The following is a 20,105-nucleotide window of genomic DNA, read 5'->3' on the forward strand; positions in this document are numbered from 1 at the left end:
GCTGCTGGTGAGCCAGGTACCCCGTGGGCCACCCAGACCCTCCTCAGGGTGCAGGAACCAGACTTCCCCCCTCCACTGCAGACCCCTTCGACACCTTCCCCACCTTCCAGCCCCATTTCCCACAGCCCCAGGTCCTGGGGTCTCGGGAGGCGGCAGGAGGAAAGGGGTACGAGGGAGGGGGCAGATTCTGCTCCTGCCTGTCTCCTCCCTCCCTTCCCATTGCTCATGCAAATCCCCAGCACAATGTGGGTTTGTGCCCTTTGGGCCATTTGCATCTGAGCAGCTGCTGGGCTGGAAGGGCTGGGCTGTGTCTCCCAGCATGGTGAGTCCAGGGAGCGCTGGGGGACTTGGGGCTCGGAGAGCAGGCCCTGCGGGGAGCAGCTCCATGCAGGGATGGCTTAGGGCTGTGAGCACCTTTGGATTCCCTGACCCGCAGCCCCCTGCCCTGGGCTCCCCGCAGCTCAGCCGGTGCCCCTCACTCCCGACCCACAGCCCCCTGCGAGCCCGGCCCTGGGCTCCCCACCCCACAGCTCTGACGGTGCCCCTCACTCCCCACAGCCCCCTGCTAGCCCGGCCCTGGGCTCCCCACCCCACAGCTCTGACGGTGCCCCTCACTCCCCACAGCCCCCTGCTAGCCTGGCCCTGGGCTCCCCACCCCACAGGTCAGCTGGTGCCCCTCACTCCCCACAGCCCCCTGCTAGCCCCGCCCTGGGCTCCCCACCCCACAGCTCTGACGGTGCCCCTCACTCCCCACAGCCCCCTGCGAGCCCAGCCCTGGGCTCCCCACCCCACAGCTCTGACGGTGCCCCTCACTCCCCACAGCCCCCTGCTAGCCTGGCCCTGGGCTCCCCACCCCACAGGTCAGCCGGTGCCCCTCACTCCCCACAGCCCCCTGCTAGCCCGGCCCTGGGCTCCCCACCCCACAGCTCTGACGGTGCCCCTCACTCCCCACAGCCCCCTGCTAGCCCGGCCCTGGGCTCCCCACCCCACAGCTCTGACGGTGCCCCTCACTCCCGACCCACAGCCCCCTACGAGCCCGGCCCTGGGCTCCCCACCCCCCAGCTCAGCCGGTGCCCCTCACTCCCAACCCACAGCCCCCTGCTAGCCCGGCCCTGGGCTCCCCACCCCCCAGCTCAGCCGGTGCCCCTCACTCCCCACAGCCCCCTGCTAGCCTGGCCCTGGGCTCCCCACCCCACAGCTCAGCCGGTGCCCCTCACTCCCGACCCACAGCCCCCTGCGAGCCCGGCCCTGGGCTCCCCACCCCACAGCTCTGACGGTGCCCCTCACTCCCCACAGCCCCCTGCTAGCCCGGCCCTGGGCTCCCCACCCCACAGCTCTGACGGTGCCCCTCACTCCCCACAGCCCCCTGCGAGCCCAGCCCTGGGCTCCCCACCCCACAGCTCACCCCCAGGCTGAAGAGTCCCACAGTGGGGGGGACAGGGCTGCTGACTAGATCCAGCAGGGGATGCCGTGGGGGGGCGCCATGGGGAGTGGGGCAGTGACTGTGGGGGGCACCATAGGGAGTGGGGGTGCCATGGGGAGGGAAAAAGGGGGATGCTGAAGGCTCTTTGGGGATAGGCTCCCCTCTGCCCCCCTTCTGCCCTGACCCCACTCTGGATTCCTTTCAGAACATCTTCGGGAGGAGCTGCAGCCCGTGAGTAGAGCAGCCTCCGGGCTGAGGGCTGGGGGGTCCATCCCTGGCCCTGGCCCCGCCGCGGGATCAGTCCCTGGAGGCCAGAGCCTGGATGGGCACATGGGGGGCAGGGGTAGGGTGACCAGGCGTCTGATATTAGGGGCTTTGTCTTATACATGCAACTATCCCCCCCACCCCAAAAAAGAAAATGTGTCTAGTTTTCACACTTCCTGTCTGGTCACCCTAGGCAGGGAGACCGGGGGGGGGGGGGTCACCCGGCTGGGAGAGTGGGGGAGAAATGTGCAGGCAGGGCGTGATGTGCAGGGCAGTGGGGTGATGCAGGCATGGGGGGCTATGCAGGGGGGTGATGTATAAGTAGGGGCATAGCGAGCAGATCGAGGGACGTGATTGTCCCCCTCTATTCGACATTGGTGAGCCCTCATCTGGAGTACTGTGTCCAGTTTTGGGCCCCACACTACAAGAAGGATGTGGAAAAATTGGAAAGCGTCCAGCGGAGGGCAACAAAAATTATTAGGGGACTGGAACACATGAGTTATGAGGAGAGGCTGAGGGAACTGGGATTATTTAGTCTGCAGAAGAGAAGAATGAGGGGGGATTTGATAGTTGCTTTCAACTACCTGAAAGAGGGTTGCAGAGAGGATGGCTCTAGACTGTTCTCAGTGGTACCAGATGACAGAACAAGGAGCAATGGTCTCAAGTTGCAGTGGGGGAGGTTTAGGTTGGATATTAGGAAAAACTTTTTCACTAGGAGGGTTGTGAAGTGCTGGAATGGGTTACCTAGGGAGGTGGTGGAATCTCCTTCCTTTGAGGTTTTAAGGTCAGGCTTGACACAGCCCTGGCTGGGATGATTTAGTTGGGGATGGGTCCTGCTTTGAGCAGGGGGTTGGACTAGATGACCTCCTGAGGTCCCTTCCAACCCTGGTATTCTATGATTCTATGTGGGGGCAGGGCAGTGGGGTGATGTGGGCATGGGGGGGCTATGCAGGGGTGGGGGTGACATGGGCACAGGGCAGTGGGGTGACATGGGCATGGGGGCTATGCAGGGGTGGGGGTGATGTGGGGGCGGGGCACTGGGGTGTTGTGGGCATGGGGGGCTATGCAGCAGGGGTGATGTGGGGGCAGGGCAGTGGGGTGATGCGGGCATGGGGGGCTATGCAGGGGTGGGGGTGATGTGGGGGTAGGGCAGTGGAGTGATGTGGGCATGGGGGGCTATGTGGGGGTGAGATGATGTGGGGGTGATGTGGGGGCAGGGCAGTGGAGTGATGTGGGCATGGGGGGGCTATGCAGGGGTGGGGTTGATGTGAGGGCAGGGCAGTGGGGTGATGTGGGCATGGGGGGGCTATGCGGGGATGGGGTGATGTGGGGGTGTTGCACGGGGCAGGGCAGTGGGGTGCTGTGGGCATGGGGGAGCTATGCGGGGATGGGGTGATGTGGGGGTGTTGTGCGGGGCAGGGCAGTGGGGTGATGTGGGCATGGGGGAGCTTTGCAGGGGTGGGGGTGATGTGGGGGCGGGGCAGTGGGGTGATGTGGGCATGGGGAGCTATGCGGGGGTGGGGTGATGTGGGTGTGATGTGGGCATGGGGGAGCTATGCAGGGGTGGGAGTGATGTGGGGGCGGGGCAGTGGGGTGATGTGGGCATGGAGGGGCTATGCAGGGGGAGTGATATGGGGGTGATGTGGGGGCAGGGCAGTGGGGTGATGTGCGCATGGAGGGGCTATGCAGGACTGGGGGTGATGTGGGGGCGAGGCAGCAGGGTGATGTGGGCATGGGGGGCTATGCAGGGGTGAGGTGATGTGGGGGTGATGTGGGGCAGGGCAGCGGGGTGATGTGGGCATTGGGGGGCTAAGCGGGCGGGAGGCGATGTGGGCACCATAGGGATGGAGCAGGGAGGCTCATGGGGTCCTATTGTGTCTCCTCCCCACAGGCCTCAGACCCCACCCCCGCCCCCCGAGCGGCCGGGTAAGTGATGGTCCCAGCCCCAGGAGCCTGGGGGGGTCAGTAGCAGCAGCCGGCTAAGCCAGGCCTGGGATGGCTGCATTACTCCCCCAGCCTGCCCTGTGTGGAGGGTGTGACGGGACCCCCCAGTACATCCTGTGACCCCTTAACTCGCCAGCCTGGGTTGCCCCTCACAGAGCTTCGCCAGCGACAAACAGCAAACCCAGCCCAGCGCTGCGATCAGTCACCACCAGCATGGGGAGCCTCACACCCAGCTACATTGCGTGTTCCCTGAGCCTCTCATGAATCACCAGAGAGGCACCAGCCCATCACTCAGCCCCCAGCCTTGCACCCCAGAACTTCCTCTGCTCAAGGGCCCCTTGCACAGTGCAAGCCCATTCATTAGTTCACCGCTTCGACAGAGGGTACTGAACACACACCAGCCCCTGTTAACCTGAGCTCAAATTCCCTGAGCACTTCCACCAAACCCCATTGTTCGGTGAAATAGAACACGGATTTATTACCAGAAAGATCGATTGTAAGAGATTATAAGTAGCAGGCAGAGAGATCAGAGTTGAAAGAAAAGGAGGACTTGGGGCACCTTAGAGACTAACCAATTTATTTGAGCGTGAGCTTTCGTGAGCTACAGCTCACTTCATCGGATCCGATGAAGTGAGCTGTAGCTCACGAAAGCTTATGTTCAAATAAAGTGGTTAGTCTCTAAGGTGCCACAAGTACTCCTTTTCTTTTTGCGAATACAGACTAACACGGCTGTTACTCTGAAACAGATCAGAGTTGGTTAGAACATAAGAGTGGCCAGACTGGGTCAGACCAAAGGTCCATCTAGCCCAGTGTCCTGTCTGCCGACAGTGGCCAATGCCAGGTGCCCCAGAGGGAATGAACAGAACAGGGACTCATCAAGTGATCCGTCCTGTCGCCCGTTGCCAGCTTCTGGCAAACAGGCTCGGGACACCATCCCTGCCCAGCCTGGCTAACAGCCATTGATGGACCTGTCCTCCATGAATGTATCTAGTTCTTTTTTGAACCCTGTTATAGTCTTGGCCTTCACAACATCCTCTGGCAAAGAGTTCCACGGGTTGATTGTGTGTTGTGTGGAAAAATACTTCCTTCTGTTTGTTTTAAAGCTTCTGCTTCTTAATTTCAGTTGAAAGAAAAGGAGTACTCATGGCACCTTAGAGACTAACCAATTTATTTGAGCTTAAGCTTTCGTGAGCTACAGCGCACTTCATCGAGTGAGCTGTAGCTCACGAAAGCTTAGGCTCAAATAAATTGGTTAGTCTCTAAGGTGCCATGAGTACTCCTTTTCTTTTTGTGGATACAGACTAACACGGCTGCTACTCTGAAACCAATAATTTCAGTTGGTGGCCCCTAGTTCTTGTGTTATGAGAAGGAGTAAATAACACTTCCTGATTTACTTTCTCCACACCAGCTTTTCCAGGCTGAAAAGTCCCAGTCTTACTAATCTCTCCTCATATGGAAGCCAGTCCATATCCCTAATCCTTTTTGTTGCCCTTTTCTGAACCTTTTCCAATTCCAATATATCTTTTTTGAGATGGGGCGACCACATCTGCATGCAGTATTCCAGATGTGGGCGTACCGTGGATTTATAGAAAGGCGACATGATATTTTCTGTCCTATTATCCATCCCTTTCTTAATGATTCCCAGCATTCTGTTTGCTTTTTTGACGGCCGCTGCACATTGAGTGGACGTTTTCAGAGAACTATCCACAAGGACTCCAAGATCTCTTTCTTGAGTGGTAACAGCTAATTTAGACCTCATCATTTATAGGTATAATTGGGATTATGTTTTCCAATGTGCATTACTTTGCATTTATCAACATGGAATTTCATCTGCCATTTTGTTGCCCAGTCACCCAGTTTTGAGAGATCCTTGTGTAGCTCTTCACAGTCTGCCTGGGACTTGACTATCTTGAGTAGTTTCGTATCATCTGCAAATTTGGCCACCTCCCTGCTTACCCCTTTTTCCAGATCATTTATGAGTATGTTGAATAGGACTGGGCCCAGTACAGACCCCTGGGGGATACCACTATTTACCTCTCTCCATTCTGAAAACTGACCATTTATTCCTACTCTTTGCTTCTTGTCTTTTAACCAGTTACCAATCCAGAGAGGACCTTCCCTCTTATCCTGTGGCAGCTTACTTTGCATAAGAGCCTTTGGTGAGGGACCTTGTCAAAGGCTTTCTGAAAATCTAAGTACACCATATCCACTGGATCCCCTTGGGGCACATGCCCATTGACCCCCTCAAAGAATTCTAGTAGATTGGTGAGGCATGATTTCCCTTTAACCCATGTTGACTCTTCCTCAACAAATTATGTTCATCGACATGTCTGACAATATTGTTCTTTATTATAGTTTCAACCAGTTTGCCCAGTACTGAAGTCAGACTTACCAGCCTGTAATTGCTGGGGTCACCTCTGGAGCCCTTTTCAAAAATTGGCATCACATTAGCTACACTCCAGCCATCTGGTACAGAAGCTGATTTAAATGATAGGTCACAGACCACAGTTAGTAATTCTGCAATTTCACATCTGAGTTCCTTCCAAACTCTTGGGTGATACCATCTGGTGAATACCATGAGAAATAAAAATAAAATGTCCAGTCTAAATTCTACAAACTAAGCAGGATTAGAATCAAGCATTTTCTCTCCTTAGTAGATGTTACAGGCAGCTCACAGTTCTCAATACACAGGCTGGATTCCCTTTCAGTCTGGGACCAATCTCCCCAGTTCAAAGTCTTTGTCCTCCAGACAATTGATCTTGCAGCTGTTGAGATGGGGGAGGGGAGAGGGCAAGTGATGTTGTCACTGCCCCTCTTTTACACTTTCATCCAGCCAGGATCTTTCTAGCAGCTGTGACGTGGGGTCAAGCAGCCCCCAAACTGCACCTGCCCTCTCTGAGGAGCCTCTGGGAGGGAATTGTTCTTGATGAACCATCAATGCCTGTCTGGCCAGTGATGGCTGCTCCTTTGTTGCCACTGAAAGGCTGGTTGTGGGTGTCTTCCCACCTCACAATGTATTTCACAATGTAACTGTGACGAAGTGGGACTGTTCTTAATGTTTCCTCTGAATAGTGTGGGGGTGCCTCAGTTTCCCCTAGGCAGTTCTTAAGTATCTAGGGGGTGGAGTAAGGGTGTATGATCATTGCAGAGCCCTAGAGGGCATGTGTGTGCCCTTACTGCACCCCTTAGATACTTAAGAACTGCCTAGGGGAAACTGAGGCACCCCCACACTATTCAGAGGAAACATTAAGAACAGTCCCACTTCGTCACATCTCTCCCCCCTTCGAGATCGAACTGAGCGGGGTCACTTTAGCTGGTGACCTGGGGAAGTTCGAAGCCACCAACGTTCCCATGGATGCCCCAGCATCTCTCCCATTCCTTGGTAGGAGTTACACCAGGTTCTTCCAGTTTCACGCCCTCCCTTAGGTCAGGGGTGGCCGATAGCACTCGCAGGCCGCATGTGGGAAGGTTTATTCAGCCCATGCCCTTTGGCCACCCCAAGAATGTCTCCCCATTGACCATTACCTTCTGCTCCCACTGGAGGTCCGAGGGGCCTGGCCCCAGGAAACTCCACACAGACATATAGGTTGGGGTCAGGAGTGGGAGCCTGTCCACATCCCCACCCATCTGGCTGACGGAGTCTATGGCCTTGGGACCCAGCAAGGGAGCTAGACACCGGGGCTTTTCCGCAGGGTCACCCTGGTTCAAGTCGCCAGCCTGCTCAAAGGCAGTGAGGTGGGCATCCACACCCCCCCCCCTCCTTAACCAGGGCAGCAATTTAGTCTCGAGGTTCCCTGCGGAACTGGCCCCCCGGGATCTATCCCCACTCACCCCGGGGAGGTCCCCTAGGCCTCTCAGCTCCCCACCGCCAGTTCATCCTGCTGCTGCTTCTGCAGCTCTTTCTCGGGCTCTCGCTGTCTCCCACGGTCCTCTTGCTCTCTCAGACTCAGCTCCAATCCCGTCCGTCTCCAATCCCCCGATGGGGAACCCGATCGTGAAGACCCCCGTCTGGTCGGGGACAGGAGTCTTGGCGATGCCTGGCTCCCACTCCAGCTGCTCCCAGATCCTGCTATAGCCCCAGTTGGGGTCAGGAATCTGTTCCTTAGAGCAATCATCCTCCTCCAGCTGCACGATTAACTCTGCTTTGGTGAACTTTCCAGCGCTCAACCCTCTCTTTTTGCACAGGGTTACAACGTCCTTCTTAAGGAGTCGGTGACAGGCCATCACTCCGCTCCTCCCAAGTTGTTGTGGACTCACAGGCCCGTGTGTTCTCAGCTCCCCACGGTTTCCAGGGAGAACCCCTAGTGTGCCAGCCCTTCTCGAGGTCACCTCCTCTTTGCCAGGGTCGAGCTGCAGACTCCTCTGCCCCTGGGACCGCTCGCTGCAATCCCCAGGGGAACCCTGTTACTGCACAGTCCTTCTCGCTGGTCACACACTCCCAGGGGTTAACCGCCCCCCGAAACCGCTCCTCTCTGAGCCTTCAGCATGCCTGGTCCTCGGCAATCCCCCTTCGTGTTACTGCTCCCCAGTCACTTACTGCAGGAAGCGCCATCCACAGGGTGCAGTATATCCCACCACTGCCACCAGTTGTCACGGAGTCCCTGGGCGAGGCTCTGGAACTGCTCCCCATGAAGCCAGTCAGGACTCTGGGGAAGTCGCCTCTCTGTGAGCAGCCTGTCTTCAGGACACACAGCTCACACAGCTTCCACCTTCCTGGGTCTGACCTCGGAGCATTCAGCATCCTCTGCCCCTCCGTGCGCTTCCCCCCAGTGAGTCCACTCAGGTGGGGCTCCTGGGGAAGCCAGAGGGTCCTGCACCCCAACTCTGCAGTCAGACGTGACTCTCAGCCACCCAGTAACACAGAAGGTTTATTAGACGACAGGAACATGGTCTAAAACAGAGCTTGCAGGTGCAGAGAACGGGACCCCTCAGCTGGGTCCATTTTGGGGGGCAGTGAGCCAGACAACCACGTCTGCCCTTCACTCCATGTCCCAGCCAGCCCCAAACTGAAAACCCCCTCCAGCCCCTCCTCCTCTGGGCTTTGTTCCTTTCCAAGGCCAGGTGGTCACCTGATTCCTTTGTTCTCCAACCCTTCAGCTCTCACCTTGCAGGGGGGAAGGGCCCAGGCCATCAGTTGCCAGGAAACAGGGTGTCGGCCATTCTCTGTGTCCAGACTCCTGCACACACCTGCCCTCTAGGGCTCTGCAATGATCATACACCCTTACCCCACCACCTAGATACTTAAGAACTGCCTAGGGGAAACTGAGGCACCCCCACACTATTCAGAGGAAACATTAAGAACAGTCCCACTTCGTCACAGTAACACGCAGACCAATGTTAACTTCCCATACAATGAGAGTACACACAATTCAACAGGATATTAATGTTAGATCAGATACCTCACAAGGCCCTCACATCATCACCTCACAAAGGTGAAAATGGTGACTATGGGGTTCCAGGGTACTACTGTGGGGGACAGAGTGTCATGGAGGGAGGTCCTGAGGGGTGGGGCAGGTCCATAGATGGGCAGGCAGAGCCACTGACAGCCCCGTGTGTGTTACAGAGAGCAGGGAGCATGCGGTAAGTATGGCCCAGGCACAACCCCACCCCTGCCCCGCCCACTGAACCCCAACCCCGCTCCCACCCACCCACAGCCCCACCCACTGCTCTCTGCTCTGCCCCGCCCACTTCACCGTAACCCCGCCCCCACCCAGACACAGCCCCACCCATTGCTCCCTGCCCCACCCTATCGACTGAACCCCCAACCCTACCCCCTCACAGCCATAGCCCCACCCACTGCTCCCTGCTCTGCCCTGCCCACTTCACCATAACCCCGCCCCCACCCAGACACAGCTCCACCCATTTCTCCCTGCCCCACCCTGCCCGCTGAACCCCCAACCGTATCCCGCCATGGCCATAGCCCCACCCACTGCTCCCTGCCCCACCCCCACCCCACCCTATGCACCCTGCCCCCACCTAGCCACAGCTCCACCCATTGCTTCCTGCCCCACCCTACCCACTGAACCCCCAACCCTACCCCCCCACGGCCATAGCCCCACCCACTGCTCCCTGCCCCACCCCACCCACTTCACCGTAACCCCGCCCCCACCCAGACACAGCCCCACCCATTTCTCCCTGCCCCACCCTACCCGCTGAACCCCCAACCCTACCCCCCCACGGCCATAGCCCCACCCACTGCTCCCTGCCCCACCCCACCCACTTCACCGTAACCCCGCCCCCACCCAGACACAGCCCCACCCATTTCTCCCTGCCCCACCCTACCCGCTGAACCCCCAACCCTACCCCCTCACAGCCATAGCCCTGCCCATTGCTCCCTGCTCCATCCCACCCACTGCACCCCCAACCCTGTCCCCACCCTGCCCACTGCTCCCTGCCCCACCCCCACCTCACCCTATGCACCCTGCCCCCACCTAGCCACAGCTCCACCCACTGCACCCCTCATGCAACCTCTCACCCCAACCCACTGTGTCCCCCAGCCATTGCTCTGCCCACTCCCCTATCCCCAAGGCAGCACCCACCTGCCCCCGTCCCACTCCGCAGGGTCCCAGTGTGGCGGAGGAGTCAGAGGAGGGGGACACGTATGAGGCGCCCCCCTGTGAGAGCCAGGCCTGGAAGGTGGCTCCAGCCAAGAGGCAGGAGGACACGGACGGCACCTACCTAGGTAACGGGACCTGGGGGGCAGGAGACTGGGAGGCTGGCAATGGGGGAAGGGAGCAGGGGGCTGGGAGTGGTGAGGGGCAGGGTTGGTGGGGGTTGGAAGGTTGGGGGGCAGCGTGGCCCCCTGTGCCCATCTCACCTGTCCCTGCCTCCAGATCACGCCACTGCCCGGCGCTGCTCGGAGCCCTTCACCCAGCTGCGAGCCACGGTGAGTGAGCAACCCCCACCCCACACCGAGCCCCCAGCACCCCCAATCCCCTCCCCCAACACCGAGCCCCCTGCACCCCCAATCCCCCTCCCCCAGCACTGAGACCGCAATCCCCCATTCCTTTCCTGCACCCCACACCGAGCCCTCTGCACCCCCAACCCCCCTCCCACACTCCACCCCACACTGAGCCCCCTGCACCCCCAATCCCCCTCCCCAACACTGAGCCCCCTGCACCCCCAATTCCCTTCCCCATGCCCCATCTCCCCCAGGCTGATCTTCCTCTCCCCAGGCTGAGCCCCCACACCATCAACTTGCTTCTTCTGCTCCCCCACCCCCAGTGCTGGGTCCTCCCAGCCAGCACCCCTGATGCCCCCTGCCAGGGAGAGATGAACAGACAGGGTGAACAGACAGGGGGCTCCCCTTCACCTAAGAGTCATGGGCCCCAGGAGGCCTCCCAGCCCCCTATTGCCCCTCCCATGCACCCTGTGGCCACCCTCTGAGGTGGTGACATGGCACCATGTGGCCAGGTACGTTCCAGGAGAGCCCAGAGAGCCCCATAGCCCACCACTGCCACCATTTACCCCATGGAACCACCCTGGCCCAGCCAGCTCCAAAACTGGGGACTCAGGAGTTGGGCCCAGGAGTTACTCATAGGGGGGCAGTTAGAGACCATGGGGAGCCTGGCTGGCTGGTAACCAGTCCCTGTTGTAACCCACAGTTCCTGTCGAAGCTCAGCCTGGTGCCTGGCACAGATGCTGGCAACAGAGAGGAGATGCCCCGGGGCCTGGCCTGCGGGAAAGGTGAGGGTCTGGGGGGTCTGGGAGGGGGCTGCTTTGTGGAGTGACCCCCTTCCCCACAGACCCCGAGTCCCCCCAGCCTGGGAGCCTGGCAGAGCCACTTGGAGGCACCCCGGGACCCATGCAGGCTGGCGCTGGCCACAGGGCTAGGGGAAGCCTGGCTCCCTGCCCACCTTTGGGGTCCCCGTTTGCCCCTGCCCCGTGTGGGAGGGGATCTCTTTGCCCAGGATAGTGATTGCCATGGTGACAGGTGGGCATGCTGATGGTTGCTGGGGTAGTCGCGTTGGGCCTGTGGGGCATCCTGGGGGCTGAGTCTTTGGAGCTGGGCCCTGGGGCCCCTTGGGCTCCCCACACGCCCGGCTTGGCCACGCAGCCTCTTGCCCCTGGGTGGCCCCTCGCGCCCGGAGCTGAGCCGCCTCCTTCCCTTACAGGTCTGGACAGAACCCGGGCAAAGCTCCCGCCAGCTCCCACAAGTCGCAAGGTCTCCCTGTCCGGCTCCTTACCGAGGCCCCTGCCGACACCTGCAGGCCCCACTGCACCCCGGGGTATGTGGGGCGCCGGGTTTGGTAGATGGGAGGTGGGGGAAGTTTCTGGGGGAGGACTGGGACAGCTGGGGGGGCTTCTCCCTGCGGGCTGGTGGGGGCTCCTCAGAATCCCCCAGGCCTTTCCTGGGGGCTCCCCAGATGGGGTCCCTCTGTTCTCTTCAGTCCTGCATGGGCTCCGGATGCTTCTGCCCATCCCATAGCCCCCTCCAATTCCTCCCATCACCCCACAATCCCTTACCCCCAGCCCGTCTCCCCCCCGCAATCTCTGTCCGCAGCCTGTCCCTATCCCCCCACAGTCTCTGCCCCACCCCAGGCCTGTACCCATGGACGTGCCCCACCCAGTCACATGGTTTAGTGTCTCAGGGCTCCCCAGGACTCCAGTGGTGACCCCCCTCCTTTCAGGGGGGGATTAGCCTCTGCTGCTCACTTCACCTTGTTCCTGCACCCACAGATCCCAGCCCGACCTCGTGGGTATTGAAGGGTATGTGCTGTTTAGGAAAGGCAAAGGCGGGGAAGTAGCATTGTCTATCAATGATGAGGTGGACTGTAAAGAAGTAAGAAGCGATGGCATGGATAAGACTGAGTCTGTCTGGGCAAAAATCACATTGGCGAAGAAAACTGCTGGAGCCTCCCCTGGGATAGTGCTTGGGGTGTGCTAGAGACCGCCGGGATCCGACGTGGATATGGATCAAGCCCTCTTTAATGTTTTTAATGAAGTAAATACGAATGGAAACTGTGTGATCATGGGAGACTTTAACTTCCCAGATATAGACTGGAGGGCAAGTGCCAGTAATAATAATAGGTTTCAGAGTAGCAGCCGTGTTAGTCTGTATTCGCAAAAAGAACAGGAGGACTTGTGGCACCTTAGAGACTAACCAATTTATTTGAGCATGAGCTTTCGTGGGCTACAGCTCACTTCATCGGATACATTCAGTGGAAAATGATAAGTAATAATAATAGGGCTCAAATTTTCCTGGCTGCGATAGCTGAACCAACAAGAGGGGATGCCATTTTAGATTTGGTTTTGGTGAGAACCTTAAGAACTGCATAGGGGAAACTGAAGCACCCCCACACTATTCAGAGGAAACATTAAGAGCAGTCCCACTTCGTCACATCGACAACCTTGGTTCAAGCAATCATGAGCTAATTCAGTTCAAACTAAACGGAAGGATAAACAAAAATAGATCTGTGACTAGGGTTTTTGATTTCAAAAGGGCTGGCTTTAAAAAATTAAGGAAATTAGTTAGGTAAGTGGATTGGACTGAAGCACTTGTGGATCTAAAGGTGGAGGAGGCTTGGAATTACTTCAAGTCAATGTTGCAGAAGCTATCGGAAGCCTGCATCCCAAAAAAGGGGGAAAAATTCACAGGCAGGAGTTGTAGACCAAGCTGGATGAGCAAGCATCTCAGAGGGGTGATTAAGAAAAAGCAGAAAGCATACAAGGAGTGGAAGATGGGAGGGATCAGCAAGGATAGCTACCTTATTGAGGTCAGAGGGATAAAGTGAGACAGGCTAAAAGTCAAGTAGAGTTGGACCTTGCAAAGGGAATTAAAACCAATAGTAAAAGGTTCTGTAGCCATATAAATAAGAAGAAAACAAAGAAAGAAGAAGTGGGACCGCTAAACACTGAGGATGGAGTGGAGGTTAAGGATAATCTAGGCATGGCCCAATATCTAAACAAATACTTTGCCTCAGTCTTTAATGAGGCTAAAGAGCAGTTTAGCGATAATGGTAGGACGACAAATGGGAATGAGGATATGGAGGAAGATATTACTGTACAGAGGTAGAAGCCAAATTCGAACAGTTTAATGGGACTAAATCGGGGGGCCCAGATAATCTTCATCCAAGAATATTAAAGGAATTGGCACATGAAATTGCAAGCTCATTAGCAAGAATTTTTAATGAATCTGTAAACTCAGGGGTTGTACCGTATGATTGGAGAATTGCTAACATAGTTCCTATTTTTAAGAAAGGTAAAAAAAGTGATCCGGGTAACTACAGGCCTGTTAGTTTGACATCTGTAGTATGCAAGGTCTTGGAAAACATTTTGTAGGAGAAAGTAGTTAAGGACATTGAGGTCAATGGTAATTGGGACAAAATACAACATGGTTTTACAAAAGGTAGATTGCGCCAAACCAACCTGATCTCCTTCTTTGAGAAGGTAACAGATTTTTTAGAGAAAGGGAACGCAGTGGATCTAATTTACCTTGATTTCAGTAAGGCGTTTGATATGGTGCCACACAGGGAATTATTAGTTAAATTGGAAAAGATGAGGATCAGTATGAAAACTAAAGGTGGATAAGGAACTGGTTGAAGGGGAGACTACAACAGGTCACACTGCAAGGTGAACTGTCAGGCTGGAAGGAGGTTACCAGTGGAGTTCCTCAGGGATCGGTTTTGGGACCAATCTTATGTAATCCTTTTATTACTGACCTTGGCACAAAAAGCTGGAATGTGCTAATAAAGTTTGTGGATGACACAAAGCTGAGAGGTATTGCCAATTCAGAGAAGGACCAGGATATCATGCAGGAAGATCTGGATGACCTTGTAAACTGGAGTAATAGTAATAGGATGAAATTTAATAGTGAAAAGTGCAAGGTCATGCATTTAGGGATTAATAACAAGAATTTCTGTTGTAAATTGGGGATGCATCACTTGGAAGTAACAGAGGAGGAGAAGGACCTCGGAGTATTGGTTGATCACAGGATGACTATGAGCCGCCAATGTGATATGGCCGTGAAAAAAGCTAATGTGGTCTTGGGATGCATCAGACAAATTGGAGGATTGGGCCAAAAGAAATCTGATGAGGTTCAATAAGAATAAGTGCAGGGTCCTGCACTTAGGACGGAAGAACCCAATGCACAGCTACAGACTAGGGACCGAATGGCTAGGCAGTTCTGCGGAAAAGGACCTAGGGGTGACAGTGGACGAGAAGCTGGATATGAGTCAGCAGTGTGCCCTTGTTGCCAAGAAGGCCAATGGCATTTTGGGATGTATAAGTAGGGGCATAGCGAGCAGATCGAGGGACGTGATCGTTCCCCTCTATTGGACATTGGTGAGGCCTCATCTGGAGTACTGTGTCCAGTTTTGGGCCCCACACTACAAGAAGGATGTGGATAAATTGGAGAGAGTCCAGCGAAGGGCAACAAAAATGATTAGGGGCCTGGAACACATGACTTATGAGGAGAGGCTGAGGGAACTGGGATTGTTTAGTCTGCGGAAAAGAAGAATGAGGGGGGATTTGATAGCTGCTTTCAACTACCTGAGAGGTGGTTCCAGAGAGGATGGTTCTAGACTATTCTCAGGTTTCAGAGTAACAGCCGTGTTAGTCTGTATTCGCAAAAAGAAAAGGAGGACTTGTGGCACCTTAGAGACTAACCAATTTATTAGAGCATAAGCTTTCGTAGTGAGCTGTAGCTCACGAAAGCTTATGCTCTAATAAATTGGTTAGACTATTCTCAGTGGTAGAAGAGGACAGGACAAGGAGTAATGGTCTCAAGTTGCAGTAGGGGAGGTTTAGGTTGGATATTAAGAAAAACTTTTTCACTAGGAGGGTGGTGAAGCACTGGAATGCGTTACCTAGGGAGGTGGTAGAATCTCCTTCCTTAGAAGTTTTTAAGGTCAGGCTTGTCAAAGCCCTGGCTGGGATGATTTAGTTGGGGATTGGTCCTGCTTTGAGCAGGGGGTTGGACTGGATGACCTCCTGAGGTCCCTTCCAACCCTGATATTCTATGATTCTCTGATTTCCAGTAGAGATAAGGAGGCGTTAGTACCGGTATACAAGGCACTGATGAGACCTCATCCGGAATAGAGTGCGCAGTTCTGGTCTCCCATGTTTAAGAAGGATGAATTCAAACTGGAACAGGTCCAGAGAAGGGCTACTAGGATGATCCGAGGAATGGAATACCTGTCTTATGAAGGGAGACTCAAAGAGCTTGGCTGGTTTAGCCTAACCATAAGAAGGCTGAGGGGAGATATGATTGCTCTCTATAAATATATCGGAGGGATAAATACCACGGAGGGAGAAGAATTATTTAAGCTCAGTACCAATGTGAACACAAGAACAAATGGATATAAATTGGCCATCAGGAAGTTTAGACTTGAAATTAGACAAAGTTTCTAACCATCAGAGGAGTGAAGTTCTGGAACAGCCTTCCAAGGGAAGCAGTGGGGGCAAAAGTCATATCTAGCTTCAAGTCTAAGCTTGATAAGTTTATGGAAGGGATGGTATGATGGGATAGCCTCATTTTGGCAATTAATTGATCTTCGACTATTAGCGGTAGATATGCCCAATGGCCTGTGATGGGATGTTAGATGGGGTGGGATCTGAGTTACTACAGAGAATTCTTCCCTGAGTATCTGGCTGGTGAGTCTTGCCCACATGCTCCGGGTTCAGCTGATTGCCATATTTGGGGTCGGGAAGGAATTTTCCTCCTGGGCAGATTGGAAGAGGCTCTGGAGGTTTTTCGCCTTCCTCTGAGGCACGGGGCACGGGTCACTTGCTGGAGGATTCTCTGCTCCTTGAAGTCTTTAAACCACGATTTGGGGACTCAATAGCTCAGACATAGGTCAGGGGTTTGTCCTGACCCACAACCCCTGCTATCCCGGCCCTGGGCAGAGGCAGCCGTGGTCTCTCCCCATCCGGGTGTGGCCTGTTTGGGGGCTGGGGAAGGTGCAAGTGAGCTGAGGCCGGGCGGAGCCGCTTCGTCTGGGACTGAAGGGGAAAGGCAGGCGCTTGCAGGCCGGGCACAGCCCCTGGTGTCTGTGAGCACCCCCTGGGGGCAGAGAGGGGGAGTGCACCGCACAGCCGCGGCGCCCTGTTCATTGAGGAGCAGGTGTCCAGTCTCCCCGAGGCTGCTGGGCCAGTGGCTCCTGCCAGGCCTGGGAGCTGGTGGAGGGTCAGGGAGCGAGGATCAGGCTGGGAGCTGGTGTGGGTCAGGCCTGTGATCTCCCCAGGTCCTGGCTGAGTGTCAGTGACTACGGCGCCCTCCCAGGGCTGGGCCCGTGGGCGATAAAGGACCCACTACTGCTGCCAGCTGAGGGAGCTCCACTCAGGCTCATGGCAGAGGCCTGGGAGCGTGGTGCCCATGGCCCGGCTGGACGTCTGCCGCATCTCCTCTTAACCCGTCGGTGTCCTGCCTCTTTCAGCCTCGAGCAAAGCCCCAGCCTGGCCCAGGGGCAGCAGATCCCCGGCGGAGGTAAGCGCCTGCCCTGCCTGTGGACTCGCTGTGCCTGGGGGGCGGGAGGGGTGGCACCTTCCTCCCGGAGCAGCCAGCACAGCCTCTGGGAGGGGCTCACCCCGGGAGGGGGAAGATATAAGGGGGGGCCCCAGAGCAGAGATATGAGAACTCTCCCTTCCCCACCCTCCCCATGGTGGTCCCAGCTTCACCCCCCACCCCACCCCACCCCACAGGCAGCCAGGTGCATTCTGGGAAGATTCATCTTGAGCGTGTCAAGTATTGCCATGGGGGAGGATACACACGGCTGCTCTCACCTCTCCCCTGTGCTCCCCAGGATCCTGGCATGCAGGACCAGGCCTGGTATGCCGGGAGCTGCGACCGGCACATGGCGGAGAGCGTCCTGCAGGCGGTCAATAAGGTACCGGCTGCACTCGCCAGGCGAGGGCGAGAGCAGGGCTTGGCACTGGGAGGCAGGACTCCTGGGTTCTCTCCCAGCTCGAGGAGGGGAGTGGAGTCGACTTGTTGGGGAGGGGCTGGGAGGCAGGACTCCTGGGTTCTCTCCCAGCTCGAGGAGGAGAGTGGGGTCGAGTTGTTGAGGAGGAGCTGGGAGGCAGGACTCCTGGGTTCTCTCCCAGCTCGAGGAGGAGAGTGGGGTCGAGTTGTTGGGGAGGGGCAGGGAGGCAGGACTCCTGGGTTCTCTCCCAGCTCGAGGAGGAGAGTGGGGTCGAGTTGTTGGGGAGGGGCAGGGAGGCAGGACTCCTGGGTTCTCTCCCAGCTCGAGGAGGAGAGTGGGGTCGAGTTGTTGAGGAGGAGCTGGGAGGCAGGACTCCTGGGTTCTCTCCCAGCTCGAGGAGGAGAGTGGGGTCGAGTTGTTGGGGAGGGGCTGGGAGGCAGGACTCCTGGGTTCTCTCCCAGCTCGAGGAGGAGAGTGGGGTCGAGTTGTTGGGGAGGGGCAGGGAGGCAGGACTCCTGGGTTCTCTCCCAGCTCGAGGAGGAGAGTGGGGTCGAGTTGTTGGGGAGGGGCTGGGAGGCAGGACTCCTGGGTTCTCTCCCAGCTCGAGGAGGAGAGTGGGGTCGAGTTGTTGGGGAGGGGCAGGGAGGCAGGATTCCTGGGTTCTCTCCCAGCTCGAGGAAGGGAGTGGGGTCGAGTTGTTGGGGAGGGGCAGGGAGGCAGGACTCCTGGGTTCTCTCCCAGCTCGAGGAGGAGAGTGGGGTCGAGTTGTTGGGGAGGGGCTGGGAGGCAGGACTCCTGGGTTCTCTCCCAGCTCGAGGAGGAGAGTGGGGTCGAGTTGTTGGGGAGGGGCAGGGAGGCAGGACTCCTGGGTTCTCTCCCAGCTCTGCTGCTGACTGTCTGTGACTGTGAGTGGGTCAGTCCCCAGCTGTACTGTGGGGTCAGTGTGGGGGGATGGAAGGGGCCCAGAGCCCGTCCCCGGGGCTGTAGGGACCCTGTGGTGGTTCCTCCTGCACCCAGGAGCTGCCACAGGTCTGTGCCAGGTGGGGCCTGGGCAGGCCTGGCAGCGTCTCCCAGCGCCAGGTTGGGTACCCGCCCCAGTGCTGAGCAGCCCCCCTGTGCCCCAGGACAGCGCGTTCATGGTGCGCCAGAGCTCGGGGCAGGGCTGGAATCAACCATTCACCTTGGTCGTGCTGTACAAGGGCCACGTCTACAACATCCCCATCCGCTACCTGGAGAGCAGCCGCCAGTACACGCTGGGCAAGGACGGGAAGAGCCGCGAGGAGGTGGGTGCCAGGAGGGCAGGGGGTGCCAGGGAGCCCTGAGGGAGGGGCCTCTCCCCTTCCCCCTTCAGGGGCAGCCTCTCACCTGGGAGCCCTGGGAATGGGGGGGGACCCCTGGGAAAGCTCCTGGTCGCCCCTGCTGCTCGCTTGGCCCGGGGGGCGGCGGGTGGCAGCCCCAGGCCGGGGCACTCAATGGACAACTGGGAGCCAGTGGAACTGGGCGGGGCACATCCGGCCCTGGGAACGGCGCCCCGCGGAGGGTCGGGCTGGTCCCATTGCCCCCAGCCGCTCTCTGCTGCCATCTCCCCTTTTCTCCCCCAGCGCTTCGACAGCGTGGCCAGCATCGTCCAGCACTACAGCGAGCACCCCCTGGTGCTGATCGAGGGCAGCTCCGCCTCCAGGGTGCACACCTGCCTGCTCTTCCCCGTCAAGCCCTGAGGGCTGGGCCCGGCTGCTGCCACCCCCAGCTCTGCCATGCGGGATGCGAGGCTCTCTGCCCTGGCTGCTGCAGGACGGACAGCAGGGGGCGCCAGCGCTGCAGAATGCCCCCGTGTGGGGCCATGCAGCCCCTGCAGGGGACAGGGCTTGGGGGGCTGGGAGCTCCCCGGTCCGGCTGGGCTGACTCCTGCTTTCGCCTCTACAGCCCCGGTGGGGTCCGGCTCCTGTAGCCCTTGGCTCGGGCCCCTCTGCTGCAGTGGGGGGTTTGGAGCCTTTGGGTTTCTCTGGGTCTCGCTTGGCCTGCTGCTCATGGTGGGATCTCCAAGCCCCTGGGGCTCCTGGCCAGTGTCAGGTCCCAATAAACGTTGGGATGCGCCTGGTGCTGCCTCCTGGAGCCTCTTTGCTGCCATTGCCCGCCCCCGCCCCGCCCCATTTGCAGGCTGGGACCTTTCCAGAGCTGTCCACTCTGTGCCGGGAACTCCCTGGCCTTGGCCTCGCCCCAGCAGCTAATGCAGACAAGCGTGGGGGAGGGCGAGGCAATGAGACAGGCTGCATCAGATGCTGGGCTGGGACCCATGGGGCTGCTCGGTTCGATTCCTGCCACTTCCCTGCTTGGTGCCTCAGTTTCCCTTTCCACCATTGTCTAGTTAGCCCCACCCACAGAAAGTTCCATGCCCGAATCGTGGTCTGTGGCTGCACAGTGCCCAGCACAACAGGGGCCCAAGCTCGCTCTCTGGGGCTGGCCAGGGGATGGTGCTCCCCCGCACCCCACTCACTGACCCATTGATCCAGCTACAAGGTGGGGGATGCTGCACACAATGCACCCACCCCCCACATTCCTGGGCTCGTGGCCAGCGCGCCCACCGCCCCGCTTCCTGGGCTTGCGGCCGGCAG

At 57.7% G+C, this 20,105-nt stretch overlaps 1 protein-coding gene across 2 annotated transcripts; it reads left to right on the plus strand.

Annotated features, from left to right (window-relative positions):
- Positions 1 to 1,599: 1,599 nt before the first annotated feature.
- On the plus strand, positions 1,600 to 19,562 carry SH2D6 (SH2 domain containing 6). Of its 2 annotated transcripts, none has more exons than XM_073325156.1 (10): positions 1,600 to 1,766; positions 3,579 to 3,613; positions 10,193 to 10,313; positions 10,465 to 10,517; positions 11,236 to 11,317; positions 11,746 to 11,859; positions 17,008 to 17,057; positions 17,374 to 17,457; positions 18,623 to 18,776; positions 19,095 to 19,562. In XM_073325156.1, the coding sequence occupies exons 1-10, from the start codon at positions 1,754 to 1,756 to the stop codon at positions 19,439 to 19,441; spliced, it is 1,053 nt and encodes a 350-aa protein (XP_073181257.1). In that variant the 5' UTR covers positions 1,600 to 1,753; the 3' UTR covers positions 19,442 to 19,562. The 2 variants fall into 2 exon arrangements, with proteins under 2 accessions (XP_073181257.1, XP_078706769.1); XM_078850643.1 differs by having other exon boundaries at positions 18,618 to 18,776; positions 19,095 to 19,306.
- Positions 19,563 to 20,105: the final 543 nt, after the last annotated feature.

Source organism: Lepidochelys kempii, chromosome 26, assembly GCF_965140285.1.
Source record: "Lepidochelys kempii isolate rLepKem1 chromosome 26, rLepKem1.hap1, whole genome shotgun sequence".
Taxonomy (NCBI): domain Eukaryota; kingdom Metazoa; phylum Chordata; order Testudines; family Cheloniidae; genus Lepidochelys; species Lepidochelys kempii.

What these genes read in the sequence shown, in the direction of transcription:
- SH2D6 (XM_073325156.1), top strand. An exon ending in GCAGCAGATCCCCGGCGGAG is followed by an intron (nt 17,058 to 17,373) that starts GTAAGCGCCTGC and finishes TGTGCTCCCCAG; the next exon opens with GATCCTGGCATGCAGGACCA. An exon ending in TCCTGCAGGCGGTCAATAAG is followed by an intron (nt 17,458 to 18,622) that starts GTACCGGCTGCA and finishes GCCCCAGGACAG; the next exon opens with CGCGTTCATGGTGCGCCAGA.